The sequence below is a fragment of the Mesoplodon densirostris genome, chromosome 9 (assembly GCF_025265405.1).
Source record: "Mesoplodon densirostris isolate mMesDen1 chromosome 9, mMesDen1 primary haplotype, whole genome shotgun sequence".
NCBI lineage: Eukaryota > Metazoa > Chordata > Mammalia > Artiodactyla > Ziphiidae > Mesoplodon > Mesoplodon densirostris.
The window spans coordinates 66994571-67019326 of record NC_082669.1 but is presented as its reverse complement, the minus strand read 5'-3'; the positions used below and the strand labels follow the sequence as shown (position 1 = coordinate 67019326).

The 24756-nt window shown below is 42.8% G+C and overlaps 1 protein-coding gene across 1 annotated transcript in view; it reads right to left on the bottom strand.

Moving 5' to 3' along the window:
• WIPF3 (WAS/WASL interacting protein family member 3) overlaps positions 1 to 16315 on the bottom strand; it is a 63219-nt gene extending 46904 nt beyond the window's left edge. Inside the window, exons 1-3 of the mRNA XM_060107723.1 lie at positions 16256 to 16315; positions 15899 to 16004; positions 9618 to 9727 (exon numbers count right to left, since the gene is read on the bottom strand). Of these exons, the coding sequence (XP_059963706.1) occupies positions 9618 to 9727; positions 15899 to 16004; positions 16256 to 16315 (276 nt within the window). The remainder of the gene's footprint in view (positions 1 to 9617; positions 9728 to 15898; positions 16005 to 16255) is intronic.
• Positions 16316 to 24756: the final 8441 nt, after the last annotated feature.

The window sequence follows — 24756 nt, the reverse complement described above, 5'->3', positions numbered from 1 at the left end:
CTATGCCAACTTTCTGAGAGGTTTATTATCTTTTTTTATCATAAATTGGTGTTGAATTCTGTCAAAATATTTTTCTGAAAATTCAGCTGAAAATTCTTTTGAGGGCCTTAGAATGGTGTTCTATAAATACAGAGAAAATTCTGGGAGGAGCACATCTCTGGTGCAACTTTAAAAATTATTTTTATGTTGATGTCACCACCAGCAGGTGGCCTGGCTGTGTAACATGAGCTTTGCTGTCACCATCGAGCCCCAGGGAGGGTGCGCTCTCATTCACTGAATGTGAATTTCCAGAGCAGCACCCAAGGCCAGGCACCACACTCTGCACTGCTCATTCCATGAAGGGCAAGGCTGGAGCGATCTCTGTCCTTAGGGAGTTTATCAACAGGCAGTGAAGACAGATGATAAACAAATCATCTGAAGTGTAATGATGTTTAAACTTGGTGAGATGCTTCCCAGACATAAAGGTGGCAATGAAATGTGAGCTTTTGTTTTGCAATGACTTCATATGAATTCTAAAGCCAGGGAAATGTGAGTAAAAAGGAAAAAGAGCATCCATATGCACAATAACACCACCAACAACTAACATGTCCATGGTTCTTATTCCCTGCTAAGCACTTGGCATGTATTATTAATTCATTTAGTCTTCACATCAACATGGTGAAGTAGATAGTATTTTAACAGAGAACAAAACCAAGGCACAGAAAGTTTAAGTAATTTGCCCACACAATTTCCAAAAAAGACACACAGGAAGTCTGGCTCAGAAGTCTTAACCACTATGCTGTGTTGCCTCTAAAAGAAGGGCCACACCAGTCATGCAAAGGCTGCTGTAGAAATCAAAATGTGAGAAGCACTATCAGGTAAGGCCGTTCAGGGCTGCCCCGGCCATCTCTGCCATAACCACAGCCTCAGAGGCAACGAGGTACAAGGGACAGATGCAGGTCAAAGAGTCCAAAGACCACCAGCTGGGCGACTCTGAGCAAAGATTTAACCTCTCTGTGCCTCAGATTCTTCCTCTATGAATCGGAGATAAGTAGGACAAGCAGATGCTGCCGGTGCCCTGCACATATCCGCTCAGCCTATCCCAGAGGCTGACTTCACAGTTCCCACACGCGCTAACTGCTTGTTGGTCTCCGCCAGAGGAGTTCCCCAGATGGGAATGCTCACCCCTGCAGGACTGCTGGAAGTATTGAAAGGAACAAGAGCCCGTAGATAAACCCCCAGCCCCTCGCCCCTCAGTGGCTCAACTCCAGGCAGGCTCTCCGGTGCCCACTTGCAGGAAGCGGCCTGGTTTCCCGCATATTCTTCACGGCTTTCTTCCCTCCACTCTCTTGCTTCCTCACTCCCTTGCCAGAGCCTCTGGGAATCACCTCCCAAATAAACTACTTTAGGCCCAAACACTTGTCTCCAGTCTACTTTGAGGGAAATCCCAAATTAGACAATGATCTGATCCATCTCAATGAGGGTGTGGAAAGGTCAAATGCGACTCCAGGGGAAGGTGTTTGTTCAATTGTCAAGCTGTTTTGAGTAATAATACACAGGCACTATTTTAATTACTGTGGAAAAGTGTCCATGCCAACAAGTGACTTTGAATGCACTCCCTCTTTTTTTCCAGGTTTGTCCTCCCAACATGAAACTCAGCCATCATCACGGGTCTGTGGCATAAACCCCAAATATGGGGTAGTGGGCAACTATATTTGGCAACAAAGAGAACCAGAGGTTTGGTGAAATGCATTGATTCCTGAAGTAAAGAAGGTAAGGGACCCGTCACCTGGAAGGTGACAATACACAAAAAGTTACAGTGGGTCAGGGTGGAGGCTGAGGGTTAGTGCTCTGGACATCGAAGCAGAGAGTTAGGGAATTGGGTGCTTGGGCGATTCTTGCTGGTCTTGGTTTTCCTGGGGTCCGGGTCTTAAAGTAACACATTCCAGAATGATGTGTCCTAATACAGCTGCCCTACGTCCATTCATTTCGCCTAAGAGCTAAACCAAGGGTGCATGTGCTTTCGTGTGAGTTTAGAGTTTTCATCTGGAATCTCACTGGTTCCTTGTATTCTCCCTAGGAGGCTGGTGAGGTGTGCATGTCCCTTTTTCTCCCCCTACCTGACCTCCCTCCATTTTGCACCTGAGAATCCAGTCTTTAAAGAACATGTTTAAACCTTTAGAAGAGCTTTTCTCTTAAGGCGTTACCTAGCAACCATTAAAACAAAACAAAGCAAAAGCAAAATGACATAAAATTAACAGCGGCCCCACCTCTCTCCCCTATAGGACTGTCCCAACTGTGCTGCCTGAGAGGTGAAGGGCAGAGAAGTCCAAGGTTACACAGAGGGCATGGGTGAGGCAGATGTGCAGGAAGCTCAGCTCCTGGGGCTCCTGCTTGGAGCCACCTAACCTGCAAGGGCACGTGGCTGGTCTTGCCCACAGACTGCGCCCCTATGTGCCAAAGTGCAGCGGGAAGGAACACCGTTGAACTTCACAAAGTCTACTGAGCCTTCCAGGTCAGTCATTTGACCGCTGCTCTTATCCAAGCCAAACAGACCAAGTGTGGTCCTGTTACTAGTGGGAAATCTATGTGTCTTGAACACAAAACTATATTATTTATATTAACATAAATCAGTGGAGGGAGGCCGTGGTCTTGAATGGCCCTGGTGAGGAGAAGCAGCCATGGCTTTTTCCAGATGAGAGGCTGGAATAGCTGTATCAATGAAATAATCTGGTCAAAAAAAGGAGGGTGCTGGCCTAAAGGGATGGACCCAAGAAGGGAAAGAGGGGCTGCAGTGTGAGTTTGCATGTGCCGAGAAATTATGGGAATGGAAATGGGAAAACCATTGTGCCAAAGAGAAAATCTTGGACATCAGGAAATGACCCTCCCATCTTGCTGTGGAGAGTTCTAGGGCAAAGGGAAATTGCCCATCTCTGTCTCTTCATCCCCTTTCTTAGTATCCTCGGGAGGCAGCCTTTCCTGACACAGAAACTGAAGGCTCCTTGATCAAATCCCACTAAGGTGGATGGAACTGACAAGGCAGGGCCTGGCGTAGCTGGATGTGACCAGGGAGGGTTCAGTGTACTCCTGGAGAGAATAGTGTGACACCCAGGGAGCCTGTGCTCTATCCCAGGGTGCAGGGGACGGGGGAGGGGCTGCCACGAACAGAGCTGCATACTTGTCTGTGTCAGGCACTGGGCTGATGTTTTCAAAGTATCATGTCAATTAATTACTTTATCACCCCATAGAGTATTATTACTTCCATGTCACAGGTGAGGAAACAGGTCTAAAAGGATTTGGCCAGGTTCCAGTACCCACTATGCTTGGATCCAGGTCCATCTGACACAGAAGCCTGTGGCTCTCCCTCACCAGCTCAGGTGTCCTCCCACTGCTCAGGGGCGGCACAGGTGTGCCCACTGGGCACAGTTCTCTCTGCCCCCCCCTGGAATCACCATTATTATTGGTGGTGACTCCATTTTTCCCCACTCTAGGTCTCCGCAGTGATTCTCAAGGTGGGGAAGGAGGATGACATGCTCCCCAGGGTCTGTCCAAATCTCCGTGGTGGCCTTTGCAGAAGTGAGCAAAGATAGGCCATATTTCTAGTAAGCCTTTCTCCTTTAGCAACTGGCTTCCTTTTTTCAAAAAATCCTTTCTATCGGATACAACAGTGTGCTTCCGGTGAGCATTTTTTAGCAATAGTCGTGAATTAATGGCAAAAAAGCGCAACTCATTTACCAGCCCTCAGTTGTGTTTGCACAAGGGGCTCCTGAGCTACAGGACTGGGTAGTACTGGGCCCTTTTGCCCTGTGTGCTGAGTCTCCAGCCTCCAGGGGCGGCTGTACTCCCTTGCTGTCATAGATCTGAGCCTCAGCATTGCTGTACATTTTTTTTTCTTCTAGTCAAACCAATAATATCTTCCAGAAAATCTGACAGTCTGCAATGCCAAAAGGGCTAAAAAAAAATTTGTATTTCACAGGTGCGAGGTTTAAAAAAGTCCCTGGGTGCCTATGATCTGACCTCTTGAGAATAGCTGTTCACCTGCTCAGGAACCCATAAGGGTTTGTTTTGTTTTTGTTTTCTGTTTTAAGCCATAACACACTTTCCAAGCTATCTCCACGGCCACAGGTTTTGCCTCAGAGTGGGTTTTAAAGGTCGTTTCCCCTCACCATCCTCAGCAATCCTTCAGCAAACAACCACAAGAGGCATTTAGTTAGAGAGGAAAGAATGCTGAAGGTGAAAATTTTTCCATATCTGGGTGACCTTGGTGTTGAGAAGAGTTGCCGGCTGGGAAAGTTTTGCTTCAATAATTCCCACCATGTCCTCTGTGCTTTGTCTGAGGAGAAAACACCAGCTAGTGGGAGGTGTCCTTGTACCCAGGCAGAGGACAGTACTTGCAACAGTTTCACAAACCACTGTTAGTTAGTTATCTGGTGTTCGCACTGGGTCTCAAGGTTTATTTAAATAAAAAGTAGCAAGGGAGATTGTGACTGCCAGCTTCACAGTTTCCCTGACACTCCGATTCAAAGTCACCTGCAGCAATTCTAAGTCTTAGGAGGAAAAAAAAAAATCCATAAATCCACTCAGTGATTAGAGATGACATCTCTGCTGGTAGTGGCGCAAAAAACCTTAACATGAATCCCTAGAAAACCAGGAGCTGGATTATGTGGGGGAAGGAGGCAACATAGATAATTTTAAGCAGACATTCTATGCCTACATAGGGCTTACTTTTTTTAAAATTGAAAAGCATGTACTATTTGGTCTCAAACTCCATTTGAATTAGTGAAAGCATGCTACGTAATTCCCTCCTTGGTTCTGTTAAATCATCTTTATTTTGCATATTTTGAGGTTGTTGATGTCCATTAACATTTTTTATTATGTAACATTAACATAGACAAAAGTTGAGTAGTATAATCAGTCCTTATGTACCATCATCCAGCTTCAACAATTATCAACTCACAGCCAATCTTGTTCTCTTTACCCTGATCTGCTTTTCCCCTCCAAATCCCTGCTTATTAAAAAACAGATATGCAACACTGTATGATATCAAAGAAAAGAGCTCTTAAAAATGTAGCAATATTATTAAATAAAATTAACTATAATTTCTTCATATCAACCAATATCCCATCAGTGTTCAAGTTCCCCTGGTCTAACAGTAGAGTTTTTTTTTTTTTTTTTTTTGCGGTATGCGGGCCTCTCACTGTTGTGGCCTCCCCCGTTGTGGAGCACAGGCTCCGGACGCACAGGCTCCGGACGCGCAGGCTCAGCGGCCATGGCTCACGGGCCCAGCCGCTCCGCGGCATGTGGGATCCTCCCAGACCGGGGCACGAACCCGTATCCCCTGCATCGGCAGGCGGACTCTCAACCACTTGCGCCACCAGGGAGGCCCTAACAGTAGAGTTTTAAATGAAAGTTTGGACCAGGTAGAGAGAGACCAAGCCATAGCATCTGAATCTCAGCATCCCCGAGCTTCCCCAAAGCCCAAAGAACATCTTTCTTTGCTTTAGATAGGGGCTCAGAGCCAGGCGATCTAGAATTCTTGTACAAGCATCACCATTAAATGGTTCTGATGAACCTAGGGGCAGGACAGGAATAAAGACGCAGATGTAGAGAATGGACTTGAGGACATGGGGAGGGCGAAGTGAGAGAGTGGCATGGACATATATACACTACCAAATGTAAAATAAATAGCTAGTGGGAAGCAGCTGCATAGCACAGGGAGATCAGCTCGGTGCTTTGTGACTACCTAGAGGGGTGGGATAGGGAGGGTGGGAGGGAGATGCAAGAGGGAGGGGATATGGGGATATATGTATACACATAGCTGATTCACTTTGTTATACAGCAGAAACTAACACAACGTTGTAAAGCAATTATACTCCAATAAAGATGTTAAAAAAAAAACAAAAAAAAACCTTCCAGGCAAACGTGTACCCATTCCTTAGGCAGCCTCTTGGCCTGACACTGCCAAAGCTGCTTGTAAAATGACAAACCAAACAGCAGCTGAGAAAACAGAGCCTCCTCTAAATGTTTAAAATATTTGAATCAGGCTGCCATTTCACTGGAGTGGATCCTAAAGGACACCTCTGGATCCCCATGTACTCCTCCATCACAGCTGCGACCCCACTGCTGAGGGCTCATTACTCCCATCTGTGGTTGACTCCATGTACCTCCCACTGGTACCCCATGGACTCAGGCCACTCAACTCAGGGCGAGCCAGTGAGAGAAGAAAAGGCAAACCACCTAGCTGTTCAGATCATGCTACAGGAGCAGGTACTGGCACCCTGGACTTGGAAGCCCTGAAGCCTGGAAGTGATAACCTCTGCCCTCCTATTTGGGGACTATTTTCAGACTGCTGGCCTGACTCCCCACTTTGAAAAACTCGGGCTCCCAGCCTTGATCTTGACTTCTGGTGTCTGACCTCCTGTAGCACTGACTGCAGGAGTCTTTGCCCTCAACTTAGTCCCATATCTGGTTACTTGCCCGGTTGTTTCCTGGTCCCTGGGATAAGAGTAGCTGCCACTGACTAAGCAGACACTGGGTAAACAACTGCTTCTCTCGTTATCTTAGTAGATTCTCACAACAACCCCATGATTCGTGCATTCCACACATACACGGCGAATGCCTACTACATGCAGGCACTGCTCAGGTGTTGAGGATACACTGAGCAAAGCAGACAAAAATCTCTCCCTTCCTGGAACTTCCACTCTAGGGCAGAGCCCTAGGAAGTGGTGGTGATTATTCCCATTTGCAGATGAGGAAACTGAGGCTCAGAGTTGCTAGGTAATTTGCTTGACACCATAGAGCTAATAAACGGCACAGCAGGGATTCAGTTTCCCGTCTGTTGGACTTTAAAGCCCACATGCCTTTGTTTTTGTTTTTGAACACACCACACTGCATCATTACATGATCCCTACTGAAACCGACGGCCTGGTACACTGAGTGCTGAACAGATGGCGACATAGGAACAGACATGCTTGTCACCTTTGTGTTTTAAATACTTTATGTGGTACAGGTGGAATCCTGCTTTCACCAGCTCGAAAACACATTCACACTCCTCCACTGTGAACAGACCTTATTCAAATGGGAATCTATTGTTATCATGTACAAGGCGGGTACACTCTGTTGCTTTCCCTGGGTTTTTAAAAAATGTCTTTATGTAAAGCCAAGGTACAAAGTCTATTAGTCTATTCTCTTAGAAAGAATAACGAATTGGAAAGGGGAGGATTGTACCAAAGGACATTTTATGGCTTTAGAAATAAAGCCCAGGTGTTAACTTGTGCTATCCCTGAATGTGTTACTTGTGATCTAATATTCTCAGCAAAATGTGAATGTGTTAATGGTATTCTTTCAGGACACAACATAGAATGTGTCTGGCTTTCAGGGCTTAGACAGGTGGAAGATGTAAAGTAGTGGTTGGTTAGTTCACAGTGGGTTTGCTTTGTGAATTACAATATCTTCACTAAACTCACTAGTTCAGGAAATCATGCTAGGTACTGGGTGCCTACTATGTGCCTAGTACTGACCTTGGCACAGAATCCCTGTCTCGGAGTAACTCACTAATTGTTCACTGACCCCAAGATCCTCTCATCCCTCGACTCGTCTGTTTAGGAGAGAACCCGAAGCATTAGCAAGACCTAGTGCCCGATGCTCAGAGAAGTAAGCTTAGGAAGATGAAAGGTGGCTAATTCAGAGGACAGGAGGGCTCTTTAAAGGTAAGACTTCAAGGGTCCCATATGCAGGAAATACATAATGAAGAAGCAATGCAAGGGACAATGTTCTGGTCTGGCAATAATCAACTATACTTTCAGCACTTCCATGACTGAGCCCAGTCTTCCCTGGATTCAGATTTGTTAATTCCGTGCAGCAAAAGCTCAGTAAATTAGCATGATGGTTTGGTCAAATTTAAGGATACAGTCTGCAGTCATTGAGCTCAGAGGCACTTATTGTCTCCACTGTGTGCCCTGCACCGTTAGCAGAGAGCCTGTTTTCTTGAATCCATGAAAAGCCCAGCTGTAAACTAAAGACAAGACAAAACTGAGGGTTTTTTTGCCTTGTACCTGCTTCTTTAATGCTGACTCTCTGCTTTTAAACCATGGGTTTTATTCAGAGGGTGTCTTGCAAAATGTTTTTTTTCTATTAAAAAAGGAGAAAAAACCAATAAGCAAGTGAGGGGAAATGGTGGAACCATAAAGAAAAGGAAAGAAAAAAAAAAGAAAAGAGCAATCTTAGGGGGAGGCTTGGGGATACAGGAAGAAATGTGGGAGCTCTGTCCTAGGTGTGAGAAAGGGAAACCATTGATTTCCTGGCTCTTACATTCAAGGGGTAGGTGTAATCCCTGAGAAGGTCTACAGCAAAGGGTAGCTGGTTTAGTGGTTCGGAACAGGGACTCTGGAGCCATTTTGCCAGCATGCAAACCATGGCTCTGCCAGTTACTAGCTGTGTGATCCAGTGTAAGTCACTTGCCCTCCGTGCCACAGTCAACTCATCCATGAGAATAACAACAGTACCTGCCTCAAAGGGTTACTGTGAGGATTAATTCAATTATGCGCTAAGCACCTTAGGACAACACAACGCATACAGTAAGCACTACATAAGTGTTTGATGCTGTGGTCATCAGTGCTGCTTATTCCAGCTGTATATATATTTGGAAGCAGTAGAGCACAGAGCAGTAAGGCTTTCAGAGAGCCTGGGGAGGAATCCAGCCTCCACCACTTACTGGCTGTATGACACTGGGCACCTTAGTAACCTCTCTGTGCCTCTGTTTCCTCATCTGTAAAAGGGCACTATCATCCCGCCTCACTGGATTGCTGTAAATATGAATTTAGATAATCCTCGTTAAGCGCCTGGCACAATACCTGGTATACAATAGCTGTTCAGTAGATGCCTGTTATTATTATTGTAGATCATTATTATATGATCAGTAGGTAAATGATCATTCATTCCTTTTTCTTTCTTAAAACCTTTTCTTCTATTTATAAAAGTAATAAATGCTCCACGTAGATATTGGAGAAAATGTGGAATCATACAGACAAGAAAACAGAAATCACGCATACGGCCCCCAGATAACCAGCAATGTTATCATTGTATGTGTACTATTTCCTTACTGTCTTGATCTGAGAGCACACAAATGAGCAGTACACAGAGTTTTGTTTTATAGAGTTGGGACCACATTATCCATATGTAGCCTGCTTTTTCCACTTCATGTTACCTGTCTTTTCATTAAGCATCCTAGGAAACGTGACTTTTTCTAGCTGCCAATACCTCACTACAAGGATGTGCTCGTGCTCCCAAGATCGCAGCACTCCTCATCCCTCACTTGCAGCTTTCTCGACCGGGTCAGGGCTGGATATCTGATTGCCAGCAACAACCTGATGTTCGTAATTTTTTCTCTTTTATGGCAAGAAAGGAAAGAGCAGTTTGGGGGAAGGGGTACATAGCCCCAAAGAGCCCAGGCTCCAAATCAACGTGGCCCTCCTCCGTATAACCGTGCATATATGAAAAGACAACCCTGGGTAGGGGAAGTGGTTCATTGGCAGTTTTTCTAGGAATTGTTAGTTACACTGTAATTGTAAAAGATTTCAAAGGCAAAGAGCCAGCAGATTCCAGAGTAAAATAAAGCTCCAGATAGTAATTGCAGCTACCGGGATGGCTGAGGCTTTCAAGGGCTGCTTTTTGGCCTCCTGGCCCATGGCAGCTTCCTGCCATATCCCTCGGCTCAGACGCTGTGTGAGTGGCTTAGGCTCCTGGGCTCCTACGAAATTTGAAAAAGGCCTTTAACAAGCGCTCGCAGGCTTTTCTTGCCAAGTTCCAGGCGTTCTGAGTGCACAATTGCGGCCCCCAGCACACCACTGCAAGCTTCCCCTTTTTTTCCTGCCATCCCTCCTACCTGACAGCTGTGAAAAAGAAACACATTTAAATATCGTGCTGAATGGCCCTTTGGAAGTATGAGTGGCAGGTCCTGACACACCTCTCTTGCAGACCAAGTAAATCTGCTGCAGACTGCCTCCCTCGTTTTTTCACTGAAGCCCTGTTACTGCTTGCGGGTACAAACCGGCAGAGGAGAAAGGGAGAATCTCGTTCTTAAAATTACTTGAAGACAAACGTGCACTTGTGCAAACTGATTTAAGCAAGGACCAAATGTCAACTTAATACTCTCCTAATAGCTTGGCCTAATGCAAAAGACTTTTCCTTGTCCCAGTGGCCACTGTCAACCCTGGGTAAACGTCCCCAATCCCTCATTAGTGACACTAATCAAAGCACCAGAATGTCAGGAGAATCTAAGTGAGTGACAGTATTTAAGATTTTTTAAGCCTCTCATTATTCTAAATGCACCAGTCAACATGCAAATTACTGTTTCCAGATTATAGGGTAATATGCAATTCTACTGAGCCCCCTTCCACCTAAAGCCCCCGACCCCTGCCTTTTTTTTTTTTTTTTTTTTTTAACCACAGCAAACGCAATACTCCAAAAGAGGCTCTTATGGGGCTTCAGACACCACTTCATTTTCCACATTTTCTTTCACAGATTGACATGTTTTTTTTATGTTTGTTTTTTGTTTTTGTGGTACGCGGGCCTCTCACTGTTGTGGCCTCTCCCGTTGTGGAGCACAGGCTCAGGACGTGCAGGCTCAGTGGCCATGGCTCACGGGCCCAGCCGCTCCACGGCATGTGGGATCTTCCCAGACCGGGGCACGAACCCGTGTCCCCTGCATCAGCAGGCGGACTCTCAACTACTGCGCCACCAGGGAAGCCCCTGACATGTTTTTTATACCACATGAGCTCCTGCATCCTAGAGATGGTGGGAAAACCTCCCAATGTAAGCCTCAGCTGGTATTTCCTGACACTGGGAAGTCTACCTCACCCATGAATCATGCAATCCTTACACTGCAAGGAGAAAAATCATCTCACTGAGTTTCCTGAATGCAAACAAAGACTCTGGCAAAGAGTAATGAGGGAACAGGACAGTGAGGGGCCACAATAAGCTTCTCATTGTAATTTCCCTCCAGCAGTTTATTAAATGTTACCCCTGGAACAGGCAGGCAGAGGAGTTCCTGGATCCATGGTGTCTTTCTACTTAGAGTTTTGCTTATCATGGAAAATAAATGATTATCAAGCCAGTTTTCCTTTTGATTTTAAATAATAAGACACAGGCCTCCCCTAGGAATACTGTTGCCTCCTTGGGATATTTAAGCTTGAACAGCAACGTTAAAAAATAATGCTATAAAACCTTACAAATCTTCTTTTAGGCTTTGCCTAGGCAACCCAACTCCAAAGAATTGATCATCTGGTCAGAGACCCACATAGTCCCTTCCTCTTTTGTAGACAATGTTACACAATTGGGGCAAAAAAGAAGAGAAATCACAGGCCCTCAAGGAGTTCCTTCTCACATCTTGGACACTAACAAGCGGCCAAAGTAGATTTGAAAACAAAAGCTCAGTAAAAATTTTGCTGCCTTTCAAAAATCAAATCCATTGTATTTTTTTTTAATGTTTTAGAAAAGTTACATCGTGTAACCAAAGCAACAATAATTTCATTATAAGTGGACCAATGTACCATGTGGGCAATTTTGATATGGTTTCTGGATTTCAAAGGGATGAGATAAAAGAGTAGTGCTCAAAAGACAGGGAAATAGGGGCAAGAAAAGAAGGGAAACCAGATGATGAGGGCTGTCTGGCTTTCACTTAGAGCCTGCTTCAGAACTTCAGCAAGGCCCATCAGCCCTTTTCTCGGTTCCAAAGGATACACATCAGGGAGAGGAGGAGACGAGGATGCGAGGGGCAGGAAGGGGAAAGATGAGATGTTAGGAGGGAAAAATCAAAGAACTTTTAGCCTTGGTCTAATCCCCAGACCTTCCAGAGCTAAGGTGAAGCCTGATCAGACATATCACACAAAATGCCCCCTCCTTGCAAAGATTACATATAATAAAATCTGCCATGCTGGTCCATAAGCATAGATGTTTAAAGTCCTGAACACTGCTTATGAAGAGTTTAACTCCATTTCCTAATGCTATTCACACAGGTATTCATTCAGTCATGCATGCATCCATCCATCCATCCATTCATTCAATGAGTAGCTATCGTGAGCCAGGCACTAGGGACAGAAAAGACCACAAAACAGAAAATGTGGACCCCAGTCAAATAAAAACTAACTTAAAAACTGATAACTGCTATGAAGGAGGGGTTTAAAAGTATGTTATGAATGCCAGTGTGGGGTGTGAGGAAATGATGCTTCAAGGAAGGGACATCTGGGCTGAGCTGAGCAGAAAGAGCTTTCCAAGAAGAAGGAACAGCCATGCTAAAGTCCTGAAGTAGAAGACATGGGGAGAGGGGCACCATATGAGGTCTGAGAGGTAGGCAGGGGCCGGGTCATGCAAGTGGAGCGTCCCACAGTTAAGAGGGGGATGGGAAGTCCTTGAAAAGTGATGGGGAAGGGGACATGATCTGATGCAAGTGTACCAAGATCACTGGCTGCTGGTGACAAAAGGAAGGCTGAATGAAGCCAGCTATCTTGTAGGACACGTGTTGGCAAAACTTCTTCCGTAAAGGGCCAGATAGAAAGTATATTAGGCCTTGTGGGCCAAGAGGCAAAATCATAGATGTTCTGTTAAGTACGATATAGCAAAAAAGAAAACAAATTTCCACAAAATTTTTATTGAGGAAATTCAAAACAAAATTATAATAACTGAATATAATTTTTAAAACACAGGTCAGCTAGTGAGATGAAAAGAATTCTTCTTTGGGGGGAGACAAGTTGTTTAACTGGTGCTCTGTCGCTGTAACATAAAAGCAGCCAGAGACAGTATGTAAATGAATAAGGATTGCTGGGGTACAATAAAACTTTGTTTATGGACTAAAATTTGAATTTCATATATTTTTCATATGCACAAAATATTATTTTTCTTTTGATTTTTTTCAATCCCTTGAAAATGTAAAAACCATTCTTAGCTCGAGGGCTGTACCAAAACTGGACCATGGGCTCTGCTCTAGTTTGCCAACCTCTGTCGTAGAAGGTCCCACATTCTGGATGTGCCTAGTTGCTTGCTCAGAGAACACTAATTTTTGGCAGGTCACTGCAGGGTGATGCTATGTATTTCTTGTTGCATCACAGCAAAAGGCTGTGTAAAGGTCATTCTATGACAGGTGACACTTTGATTCCTGTTAAAGGTACATTTTCCCCTTTGTAATTAGAAGTAATCTGTGGGTGACACTTGGGATCCTGTGAACATCCTGTTCTCCAAAACATTTCCCTAAGTGGTTTTAGGTTTCATGAATGATCCTTGCCTGAATCAATTATTATACTGGAAGTTACAAAATTATTTTGATATGATTTTTAGTGCTACCTAGAATACTGTTTTGTGGATTACATAATCATTTTTTATTGAATCTTCTGGTTTTAAATATTTAGATTGTTTCCTTTTTTTTTGGTTGCTAACACAATAATGCTCTCACTAATAATCTATAGCTAAATATTTCTGTACACTATGATGAGTTACTGAAAGGAAATTACTTGAAGTGAAACTAGGTCATTGAGTACAACCACTTTTTAAAGGGACTTAATCCATATTAACAAATTGTGTTTTAGGGGATTATACCAATATTTGCTCCTATTAAGAGGTATAAGTGCCTGGTATAATAAATGACTATATAGGTCACCTAGAAAGTGTTAGAACCAAAAGAACCTAAAGCCCATCCACCATGCCACAGACTTCTTAAATCAAATCATCCAACCTTGTGTACAGTGGGGGTGGGTAAATGGGAAGGGGGCAATGGATGTGCCTGTAGCAGTAAATAAATAAATCAAGCACTAAAAAAAATGTTATAAGTGCCTGGTTCCTAACACTCCAGGCAACATTTAAAAAGTACCACCACCAAACTGATAGATGAAAATGATTTCTCATTATTTTAATTTGTGTTTATTCAATTATAGTGAGGTTGAAACATTTGTATTTCTTCTGCCTGGTCATATCCTGGGCCCATTTTCTACTCATCCTTCCAATATTGATCCCTAAGAGCTCTTTATATGCTCAGGTTGTTCATTCTTTGCCTATAATATGCACTGTAAATATTTCTCTCAGATTGTAGAAAAATGCGTCTTAAAAAAAATATTAAAGGACTTCCCTGGTGGCGCAGTTGTTAAGAATCCGCCTGCCAAGGCAGGGGACATGGGTTCGAGCCCTGGTCCAGGAAGATCCCACATGCTGCAGAGCAACTAAACCCCATGAGCCACAACTACTGAGCCTGTGCTCTAGAGCCCACGAGCCACAACTACTGAGCCCATGTGCCACAACTACTGAAGCCCACAGGCCTAGAGCCCATGCTCCACAACAAAGAGGAGCCACCACAATGAGAAGCCCACGCACCCCAACGAAGAATAGCCCCCGCTCACCACAACCAGAGAAAGCCCGCACGCGGCAATGAAGACCCAATGCAGCCAAAAATAAATAAATGTATAAATTCATTTAAAAAAATTAAAATTTACATGGTTATTTTCCTCCTAAATTGATCAGTTCCTCCATGAGATAGGTAGCAAAAAAAAAAAAAATTTAGGAATGTGGGAAGGAATGCAAGAATTATCCAAATGCAGAATTATTTTTGTTTATTATGAACTTAAGCATATTAAAAGAAAAAGACTGCCTAATGAAATTTAAAATTTTATTATCAGCATTCAAAATTCTCTTCTGGTCTTTCCTATTTATTACATATATAGCTGATTTCATGATGCACAAAACGTGCACTGTTTTAAATTCATCATTCCATATCTACTTTCCATTATCAGCATAGTTATAAATGTAATTTTTAATTAACACTTTAAGATAATGCAATTTTTAATTAACAGCATGACAATACAGTTCATTTGGTTCTCATAAACCATTTAAGGTCTAATTTTTCACTAGAATAAATAGCGTTGCTGTGCACATCCTGTATAAATTCTTTTTTGGTTCCTTTAGGGTTAAATTCTTAAGTCAGTCTCAAAAATAAAACTACTTGATTACCAGGGGAAAAAGTGATATATTCAGGCTTATTGTTTTTTGCCAGAGAACACTCCGGAAAGACTCATTCAACATTTGTTGAGTCCCAGGTATGTCACCAGCAATGTTTAAAAGAGTTTATTTCCCCAAGTCCCCAACAACATGGGTTTTGATAAGTTTATTTATTCTGGCTAAGTTTATGGGCATACTGTGGTATTGGGAGTTACTTTAAGTTGTGCTTCTTCAGGCCCAGCAAGTCTGTGTGAGACCCACATTATAGTTTCATGTATGCTTCTTTCACTTATAAACTGTTCATCTCCATGCCTTCTTTGTGTCAAATTCGGCAGTGGAAATGCAGTACTGATTCCTATTCTTTCTATATATTGGCCAGAGAGCTTTCAGGTGTAACTCACATTATGTGCTTTCCTTCCACTCTCTTCAAGGGCAAGGGCCAAGTTTCAGGAAGGTGTATGCCCCAGCGCTTCAGATATGGTCAGTGTGCCACGCTAATGTCATGGGGGTGACATATGACCTCAAGCATACCCTCGTTCTCACCAAGGCTGGTGACTGTGCAGCAGGGCCTCAGACCCTCCTTTCGTAACCTATACTCCCGTGGTCATGTCATCCACGCATCTGTGGAGAGGTGTGCACCCCGGGGGCAGGATAGCGGGTAAAGCTCTATTCCTGGCCCCAAGTGTCAATGGTGCTAAGGGTGAGAAGCCCTGTCCTAAAACAAAATAACCACTCTCTGTGCCTCTCCTAAGCCCAAACCAAACTATGAAACCAAGAGGACAACACAAAGCGAAATAGACTGAATTCAGTCTTGTGCAGAGAGGGAGATTTCATTTAGAGATTTATATTTTGTTGTGGCATTGCATATGACACTCCTCTTACTTGGTCCCAGAACCTGGCAACTGAAGCCCAAGCTACTGTTAACACCATCCAGATCACACACTGGAACTTGACTCTGAGCAAGCCTCCTTGGCTATGCACTTCACCGTGGCCTCCCCTCTGAGGTTTCCCGTGAGATGGAAGAGTCGATTAGGGAGACTCTGGGAAGCCTGTATCGAGCAGCAGGAATTAGAAGAGAAATCAGGTAGACGGCGCTGAGGTAGAGGGTGGGAGGTGCCAAGGAACGGGGTGGGAAATACCTGGCCAGGCTGGTTTGGAATTAGACCCTGGAGCCGTAGAGCTAGCTACCAAAGATGCCACCTGCCATAGAGGCGCTGGGTGGTGGCTGATTCTGAACATTTAAAACCTGCTCAAGTGTATTCAAGTAAACCAGACTGAAAAAGCAAAACCCAGGTCTTACCGGGGGCGCTGATGGGGGGGGAGGTGGAGGCAGAGGTGGCAGTGGCGGTGGCAGTGGCATATGTCACAGCGTGGGTGTTTCTTTCTTAGGAATGGTCCCAGGAGAATGGTCTCTGCTCTGGAAAGGAGAAAAGGGTGAGTTTAAACTTGGATGTCTTTATTCACGCACAGGTAATACACCTCATGCAGGCATACAAATGTTATAGGTAGTTTCATTCCTTCACTTGTCCACTCATTCATTCATTCTTTCTTCTTTCAATAAATACTGAGTGCCCACTGTGAGGCAGGCATTGTGTCAAGTGCTGGAGACTGAAAGAAACAGCCAGATGTTAGAAAGAATTAGGTGACAAAACTGATAAAATTTAGCTATTTATGTCTCAGTATAAACAGAGCATATTAATATATAAATAGCAACACTTCACTCCATAATGAGTACTGCAAATAACAGATTCTACCTCTTTAAGCATTAAACTTTTATCATTTTGGATGCAATTTAAAAATATTCTGCACATACCCCCATTTTCCTAACCAGAGCAAATGGAATGAAATTTAACCTTTTCTGAATGTGGCAGGCTCAACGGTTACTCATGTTGCCAGCCTCCAGCCAGGCTCATACGGGCATTAGCTATTTTCCTGCTTCCTTCTCTGCTGTCACTCTTAACTTTGCTTGCTGTTTTTCTGTTGTTGTTTCTGCGTGGGGTCATGACACTTCTCAGCAAAGACGTTATATCTGGTATTTGCTACAAGGAGGGCTTCGGGGCATGATTCTGCAAAAATGGTTATGTCCCAAAGAGTTAATATTGTAGGATGTCTGATCTCCAGATAAATATGGCATTGCTCTGTAGAGTGTGTGTTTGCATGCATAGGTTTGTATATGGATTTGTGTTTTAAAACCTATATCAAGACACACTGCAAAGACTTAAAACCTATACTGCAGAAAATCCCCAACAGTTTACAAAAATGAGGAAAACCTAGAGAATCTAAAAACAATTTAAGCAGAAACAGAAATAAACCTCAGACTTCGGCAAGGGTAATTTTGTGTTCTTTCTGTCCTTCTAGTCACTGGAAAGCTGGAACAAGTCCTGTACATCTGTTTCTTCAATGCTAAGATCCCACCTCATTTATATTATTCAATTTTTTTTTAAACTGTACGAAGGGCCTTTACTGTTTGCAACAGGAGGTGGAAAAGGAGGGGATATAACAGCTCTGGCTCCTGGGGCGGCTCCATAGACTCAATTGCTGCCCTCCTGTATTGTTCTGCGTTAATATTCTTATCTCCTAGAGACAAAAAGCAATTATGTAACATGGTACTTTATTCTTAACACAGTCCACTGGATTTTGCTTGCTTAATATATACTAGTTTTCTTTACCTTTTTAAACAGTGGCTATATGTGGCAGGCTAATCACATTAATTTCCACAACAATCCTCTAAGGTCGGTAGTTTATTCCCAACTTTATAGGTAGGGAAAATGACATTCTGAGACACTAAGTAGTTTACCCAAAGTCATACACAGCTGGTCACTGGTAGACCTGGGATTGGAACCCAGCCAGGCTTATCAGGCTCTCACATCCAGGCTCTTTTCAACGTGATTTTTTTTATTATGGTAAAATATACATAACATAAAATTTATCATTTTAACAGTTTTAAAGTATGCAATTCAGTGGTATCAAGTACAGTCATCACCACTATCCATTCCCAGAACTTTTTTTTATCATTCCAAACAGAAACTCTGTACCCATTAAACAATAATTCCCCATTCCTACTCCCTCCAAGCCCTGGTGACCTCTGCTCTACTTTCTGTTACTGTGAATTTGCTTATTCTAGGTACTTTAAATAAGTGGAATCATACAATATTTGTCCTTTTGTATCTGACTTATTACTCTTAACATAATGTCTTCGAAGTTTATTCATGTTGTAGCATGTACCAGAATTTCATTCCTCATTACTCAATTATATGTAATGCCACATTTTGTTTAACCATTCATCTGTCGACGGACACTTGGGTTGTTTCTACCTTTTGGGTATCTTGACTAATGCTACTATGAACACTGGTGTACAAATATCTCTTCAAAACCTTGCTTTCAATTCGTTTGGACATATACCTAGGAATGGAATTGCTGGATCATACAGTACTGGCCTGTTTTAGAATCCCCTAAAATGGTACAGACATTTTGAATGGTATAAAATATATGTATAAGTTCAATTCTGGGGAGAAAGAGTCCATGATAGTTTTCTTAAGAGTTCCAAAGAGGTGCATGAGCTGATCATTATAGAAGACCACAATTGTCCTATAATGTATTCCCCTGAAAGAAGGGGCTTGATAATTACTATGTCACTGCCTCTTTCCTTGATAGTAAAACTAGGACAGAAAGACTGAAAAAAAAAAAAAAAAAAAAAAAAAAAAAACCTCATCAGGGGCTTCCCTGGTGGCACAGTGGTTGAGAATCTGCCTGCTAATGCAGGGGACATGGGTTTGAGCCCTGGTCTGGGAGGATCCCACATGCCGCAGAGCAACTAGGCCCATGAGCCACAGCTACTAAGCCTGTGCGTCTGGAGCCTGTGCTCTGCAACAAGAGAGGCTGCCATAGTGAGAGGCCCACGCACCGCGATGAAGAGTGGCCCCCGCTTGCCCCAACTAGAGAAAGGCTTCGCACAGAAACGAAGATGCAACACAGCAAAACTAAATAAATTAATTAATAAAAACTCCTACCCCCAACATCTTAAAAAAAAAAAAAAACTCATCAGAGTCCACAGCATAAAACTATAGTAGAATTGGGCAGAGATCCCAGAGAACAGTAAACACTTCTTCCAGGTAGCATCAGTATTATTTTATTACATAATCTAATACACACAGTAACATAGGGTCAGACAAAGTTGGCATTTTACTGGCTGAATGCTAAAGCAAGTTGGATGTGAGCCCACAAATTAGTTGAAACAAATATAAATGATCAGTTGTTTGTATTTTAACACTTTCTTTCATAGAAGGTGTTGGGTATATTCTTTATATGATCCTTAATTCAGTGGCAAAATAATTTCAGTCAAAAATTTACAGCAGGGAATAAAGGGTTGGCTGAAGTATTAGTAGAACAAGAGAAAATATGGTCTCATTATATAAGGATTTTATCTTTTAACTAGACACATGAGAGCAGACAGACTTGCTTCTCTTGGTGCAGAATGGTAATGGGTTCAGAAGAGTAACTTACAAAACTTAAATGTCTCTTACCTAAGGGTTTTGCCATTTATCCAAAGAAAAATGACTGTAGGAAATAATTTTAAGGTGAATTGTGGCACAACTATTCATGTAACCCCTCAGCACACAGATTATATTTTCCAGCCTCCTCTGCAGTTAGGTGTGACCATGTGACTAAGCTCTGGCCAACAGAATGAAGGCAGAAGTGATGCGCTCTATCTCTAGGCTGGCCCATAAAGACTTTCCATTCACTACTTTTCTGTCTTCCTCCATCCACTGGCTGGAGGCAAAGGTTCTACTGTGGGGAGAGCCACCGATGTAATGAGTCTGGGTCCCTGACTCTCCATTTTAAGGCCATCTGCCAAACACCTGATTAGACTTTACATTCATGAAAAATAAACTTCTGTGTTAAGCCATGGAGAGTTTGGAGTTAATTTGTTAGAGCCACTAATATTTAACCAACCTAATATGGAACTAAGTTGAATAGAACTGATTCACTTTTTCTTTTTTCAAATTTTTTAATTTTTTAAAAATTGTATTGGAGTATAGTTGATTTACAATGTTGTGTTAGTTTCAGATGTACAGCAAATGAATCAGTTATACAAATACATATATCCACTCTTTTTTAGATTCTTTTCCCATATAGGCCATTACAGAGTATTGAGTAGAGTTCCCTGTGCTATACAGTAGGTCCTTATTAGTTATCTATTTTATATATAGTAGTATGTATATGTCAATCCCAATCTTCCAATTTATCCCTCCCCCCCTTACCCGCTGGTAACCATAAGTTTAGAGCTGATTTTCATTATTCATGGTAGCTAAGTTCTTTACAGTTGCCATGAACACTGAGTTAGCAAATACCTGAACCATTGTTCCTAGGAGAGACAAAGGGTTAGGCCCATGTGAGCCTCTGGTCACAAGATTTTTGTCAGCTGATTAATATATAACTTTGTTTTATATATTAGTGTTTCTGATTAAAGATACCGTGTTTAATATAGATTGTTGATTCATTAATATTATAACTCATGCCTGAACAAAGCTTATCTAACATATATATATATATATATTTTTTTTTTTTGCAGTATGCGGGTCTCTCACTGTTGTGGCCTCTCCCGTTGCCGAGCACAGGCTCCGGACACGCAGGCCCAGCGGCCATGGCTCACAGGCCCAGCCGCCCTGTGGCATGTGGGATCCTCCCGGACCGGGACACAAACCCGTGTCCCCTGCATCGGCAGGCGGACTCTCAACCACTGCGCCACCAGGGAAGTCCTAACATACATATTTTCTCCATAAGGCAAATCACAGCCTTCCTGTGTTCAAGAACACTAGGCAGCACTACAGCAATACACCTGGCGGGGGGCCACTGAAGCGAAATCACCAACAATAAGCACAATAATTTGAAAAACATGGCACTAAATAGAATATGAAAAGGACACTTGTTTACAGTGTGAGAGTTGGAACGAGAAGTCAGGGTGCTGCTCGTTCAACCTCAGCTGGGAACGTGTGCATGACGCGACTCGAGCTTTTCCCCTCCCTGTGCATGGCTTTTCCCCTCCCTGTGCATGTCTGTGAATAACCGTGAAGTCACCTCCAACTATTCACTTTGGGGTTACAAATAAAGTTTAGAGGGTAGGTGATTAGCAAACTGTGGAATCCATGAATAATGGGGATTGATTGTATAACTTTTTGAACCCCCTATATATATTCAGCACTGCACTAAGTACTTATAATACACTGTTTTATTTAATCCTCTCAACAACTCGATGGTAGAGGCTGACATTTCCATAGTAGAGATAAACCAAATTTTGTCTCAGAGAGGTTATGTAGTTTCTGCTAAGTTTCAGCAGGAGTACCAGAGCTGCATAAAAGCCCTGGCCTTTCTGATACAAAACCTCATTTCTTTGTTTTACTAACTTGGTATAATTCAGATCATATTACTTATCTACTTCCATTTTGCAAAGTATTTTAGAGATCCTCGAGTGAAAAGGACCTCCTACAGGTAAGTATCGATATAATTCTTCCATGTGCTCCCCCTAACCTCAGCATCCTTTGCTCTCCATCTAGTTTTATCCTTACAAATCTGAGAGTGACCATGTGCCACTGGGCTTGTCTTCCTGAAATCTCAGGAATGATTTTTCAAACTCCAGGATGAAAGCATATTTTTATACTTAGTACTTGATGGCTGTGAAGGCTTTTTCTTGACAGATATAGTAATTAAGCAATTATCTAGAGAAGTATTTGTTAAAATCTGACAGTTAAGAATGTAGGGCTCCAGGAAGTCACAGGCTGTACCCATGAGCTCTTTGATGCTTTGTGCTCTCCCGTACATTTAAAAATGTCATTTTGCTCTGCAGGGTATTAAAAAATGCTTAGGATAAAAAAAGCCAGATTCTCAAAGGCTTTTATATTTTCTCCCAACTCATGAAATAACTCTGAAAACCAGCACTGAGATGCAGGTTTTCAAACACCATTAGAGGGGAGGGTAGCAAGATACTCAAACACCATTAGAGGGGAGGGTGGCAAGAGGAACAGAACTAACACTGTTTCCATGTGAGACCCCGAATGCGGGGGACAGTGCTGGTCTTACAGTCAGACTTGGGTTCTACTTCTGCTGCTGCTTTTCCCCAGCTGTGTGGCCTTAGTCAAGTTACTTAACCTAAGTGAGTCTCATTTTCTTTATTTGTAAAACAGCTACTATGCTTAACTCTTAGTTATCAGAATTAAAACAAAGACTGTAGATGAAGAACGTAATACAGGTCCTGACACAAAGCAGACACTTAATTGAAGCTATATTTATCATCATCATACCACCACCCTCTCCACTGCCACAAGTAACTATAAGAAAAGGTGGGGCTTCCCTGGTGGCGCAGTGGTTGAGAGTCCGCCTGCTGATGCAGGGGACACGGGTTCGTGCCCGGGTCTGGGAGGATCCCACATACCGCGGAGCGGCTGGGCCTGTGAGCCATGGCCGCTGAGCCTGCGCATCCGGAGCCTGTGCTCCGCAACGGGAGAGGCCGCAACAGTGAGAGGCCCACGTACCGCAAAAAAAAAAAAAAAAAAAAAAAAAGTTAAATATGCTGAGCTTTGTGAGTTATTTCAGAGAGAAATAACTCATGGTCAACAATTTTACACACTAGTTGCTCTTGTCATCATCACTTTTCTCCCCTAAGTATAGTTTGTCAGATCACAGCTGTTCACAAATAGAAAATGTGCCTATTTTTAAAATATAAGCAAGGATTACTGTTACTATTTGACAAAATCATCTTTTGCTGGTTCTAAAAATACATTTGAATAGAAATCTGAAAATAAGGTTCTCTGGGCACTCATAACTCTTTATGGGTTTTTTTGTTGTTGTTTTGTTTTGTTTTTACATCTTTATTGGAGTATAATTGCTTTACAATGGTGTGTTAGTTTCTGCTGTATAACAAAGTGAATCAGTTATACATATACATATGTTCCCATATCTCTTCCCTCTTGCGTCTCCCTCCCTCCCACCCTCCCTAACCCACCCCTCTAGGTGGTCACAAAGCACCGAGCTGACCTCCCTGTCCTATGCGGCTGCTTCCCACTAGCTATCTACCTTACGTTTGGTAGTGCATATATGTCCATGCCACTCTCTCACTTTGTCACAGCTTACCCTACCCCCTCCCCATATCCTCAAGTCCATTCTCTAGTAGGTCTGTGTCGTTATTCCCGTCTTACCCCTAGGTTCTTCATGACATTTTTTTTTTCTTAGATTCCATATATATGTGTTAGCATACGGTATTTGTCTTTCTCTTTCTGACTTACTTCACTCTGTATGACACTGTCCTACTGAGTCCCTTGTTTCTTTGCCTATGAAGTCAGGAAAAGAGAAGAGAGATTTCTCACCTCTGCACTAATGCAGGCGAATGAACCCTGTGAGGCAGTCCATTTCTCACACTGTGGTTTCAGCAGGGTCCTGCCACTCTACCAATCAGTCTTTTATTTATCAAAGGTGTCCTGCAGCCAGGAAGTCACAACCCAAGAGCCCATGAGCATATAAGGCACATATCAAAATGTTCTCGAAAAACATGTGGTATAGTTGCCAAAGCTATAAGTAAAACAATAAAGGAATTTTTAAAAAACCTTCTTTCCAGGTTATAGTGAAAATGATGTACGTGTGGTCACTTTCTGTTGTCACTTCCTCATTGTTTTAGAGCAAATTCTCTGGGCAGAGTCCTCTCCTGGGACTTCCCACCTGTAAGCTCTCATGCCCCCCCTCCATCCACCTCGTTAAGTGAAGACCATCCTCTTATTGGCCAGATGGAAGTTGCTGCTCTCACTCTCCTCAATGGTACAAAATTCCTGGAATATTTAGCTTTTTGGGGGAGGTGGGGCATGTCAATCTGAGAAAGCAAGGAAGCAGGGGATAAGGTAGGGGGAAATAAAAAGCACAGGATAAAAAAGTCTTTGAACATTTGTGTTCTAGATTATAGTAAGGTAAGTTAGCCCTGATACAGCCCTTGCGATGAGTCAGGCACTATCCTTAAGACTTTTCATATATGAACGTATTTAAGCCCCACAATATCCCAATCAGATAGATACTATTATTGCCATTCTTCCGATGAGGAAACCGAGGCCCACTGAGGTTAAGAAACTTGCCCAAAGTCACACAGTGAATTACTGGAGGAGCAGGCATTCAAACGCAGGGTGTCTGGCTCCAGAGTCCATGCTCTTAAGCACCATGTTAACTTAAGACACTCGTAAACATACGACTTTTTATAGTTTTTGTCACATCCACATACCACCGAACTTACTTTAAAATTGTTTATTTTGAGAAAGAAACTTTAAATTATTACGATAAATGGAAAACCAATATTATTTGCCATAAATAGATGGTAATAATAAAAATCAACTTAACGATTATTAAAATAAAATGTTCATCTATGTACCATCTAAACTCATTTAGGTTTCCATAGTGATACTTAAACCTTGGTGCTTTGGGGAACAGTGGTCTAGAGCAGTGTTTCCCCAATTTTAAAGGAGGACGAATCACCCAAGGGGTCCTGTTAAAATGCAGATTCTGATTCAGTAGTTCTAGGGTGGGGCCTGAGATCCTGCATTTCTAACAAGCTCCTGGGCAAGGCCAACACTGTTGGTCTGAATCCATACCTTGAGTACCTCTAGAATGTGGAAGCTTGTAAGAAAGGCACAGTCTCCACCCCAGACCTACTGAATCAGAATCTTTGGGAGTCTCTTGTCAGCAAGTGATTTTTGTGCCCCCTGAAGTTTGAAAAGCCCTGTTCTAGAACAACCAGGATGATGAAATGCCCTGCCCCATACAGTCGGA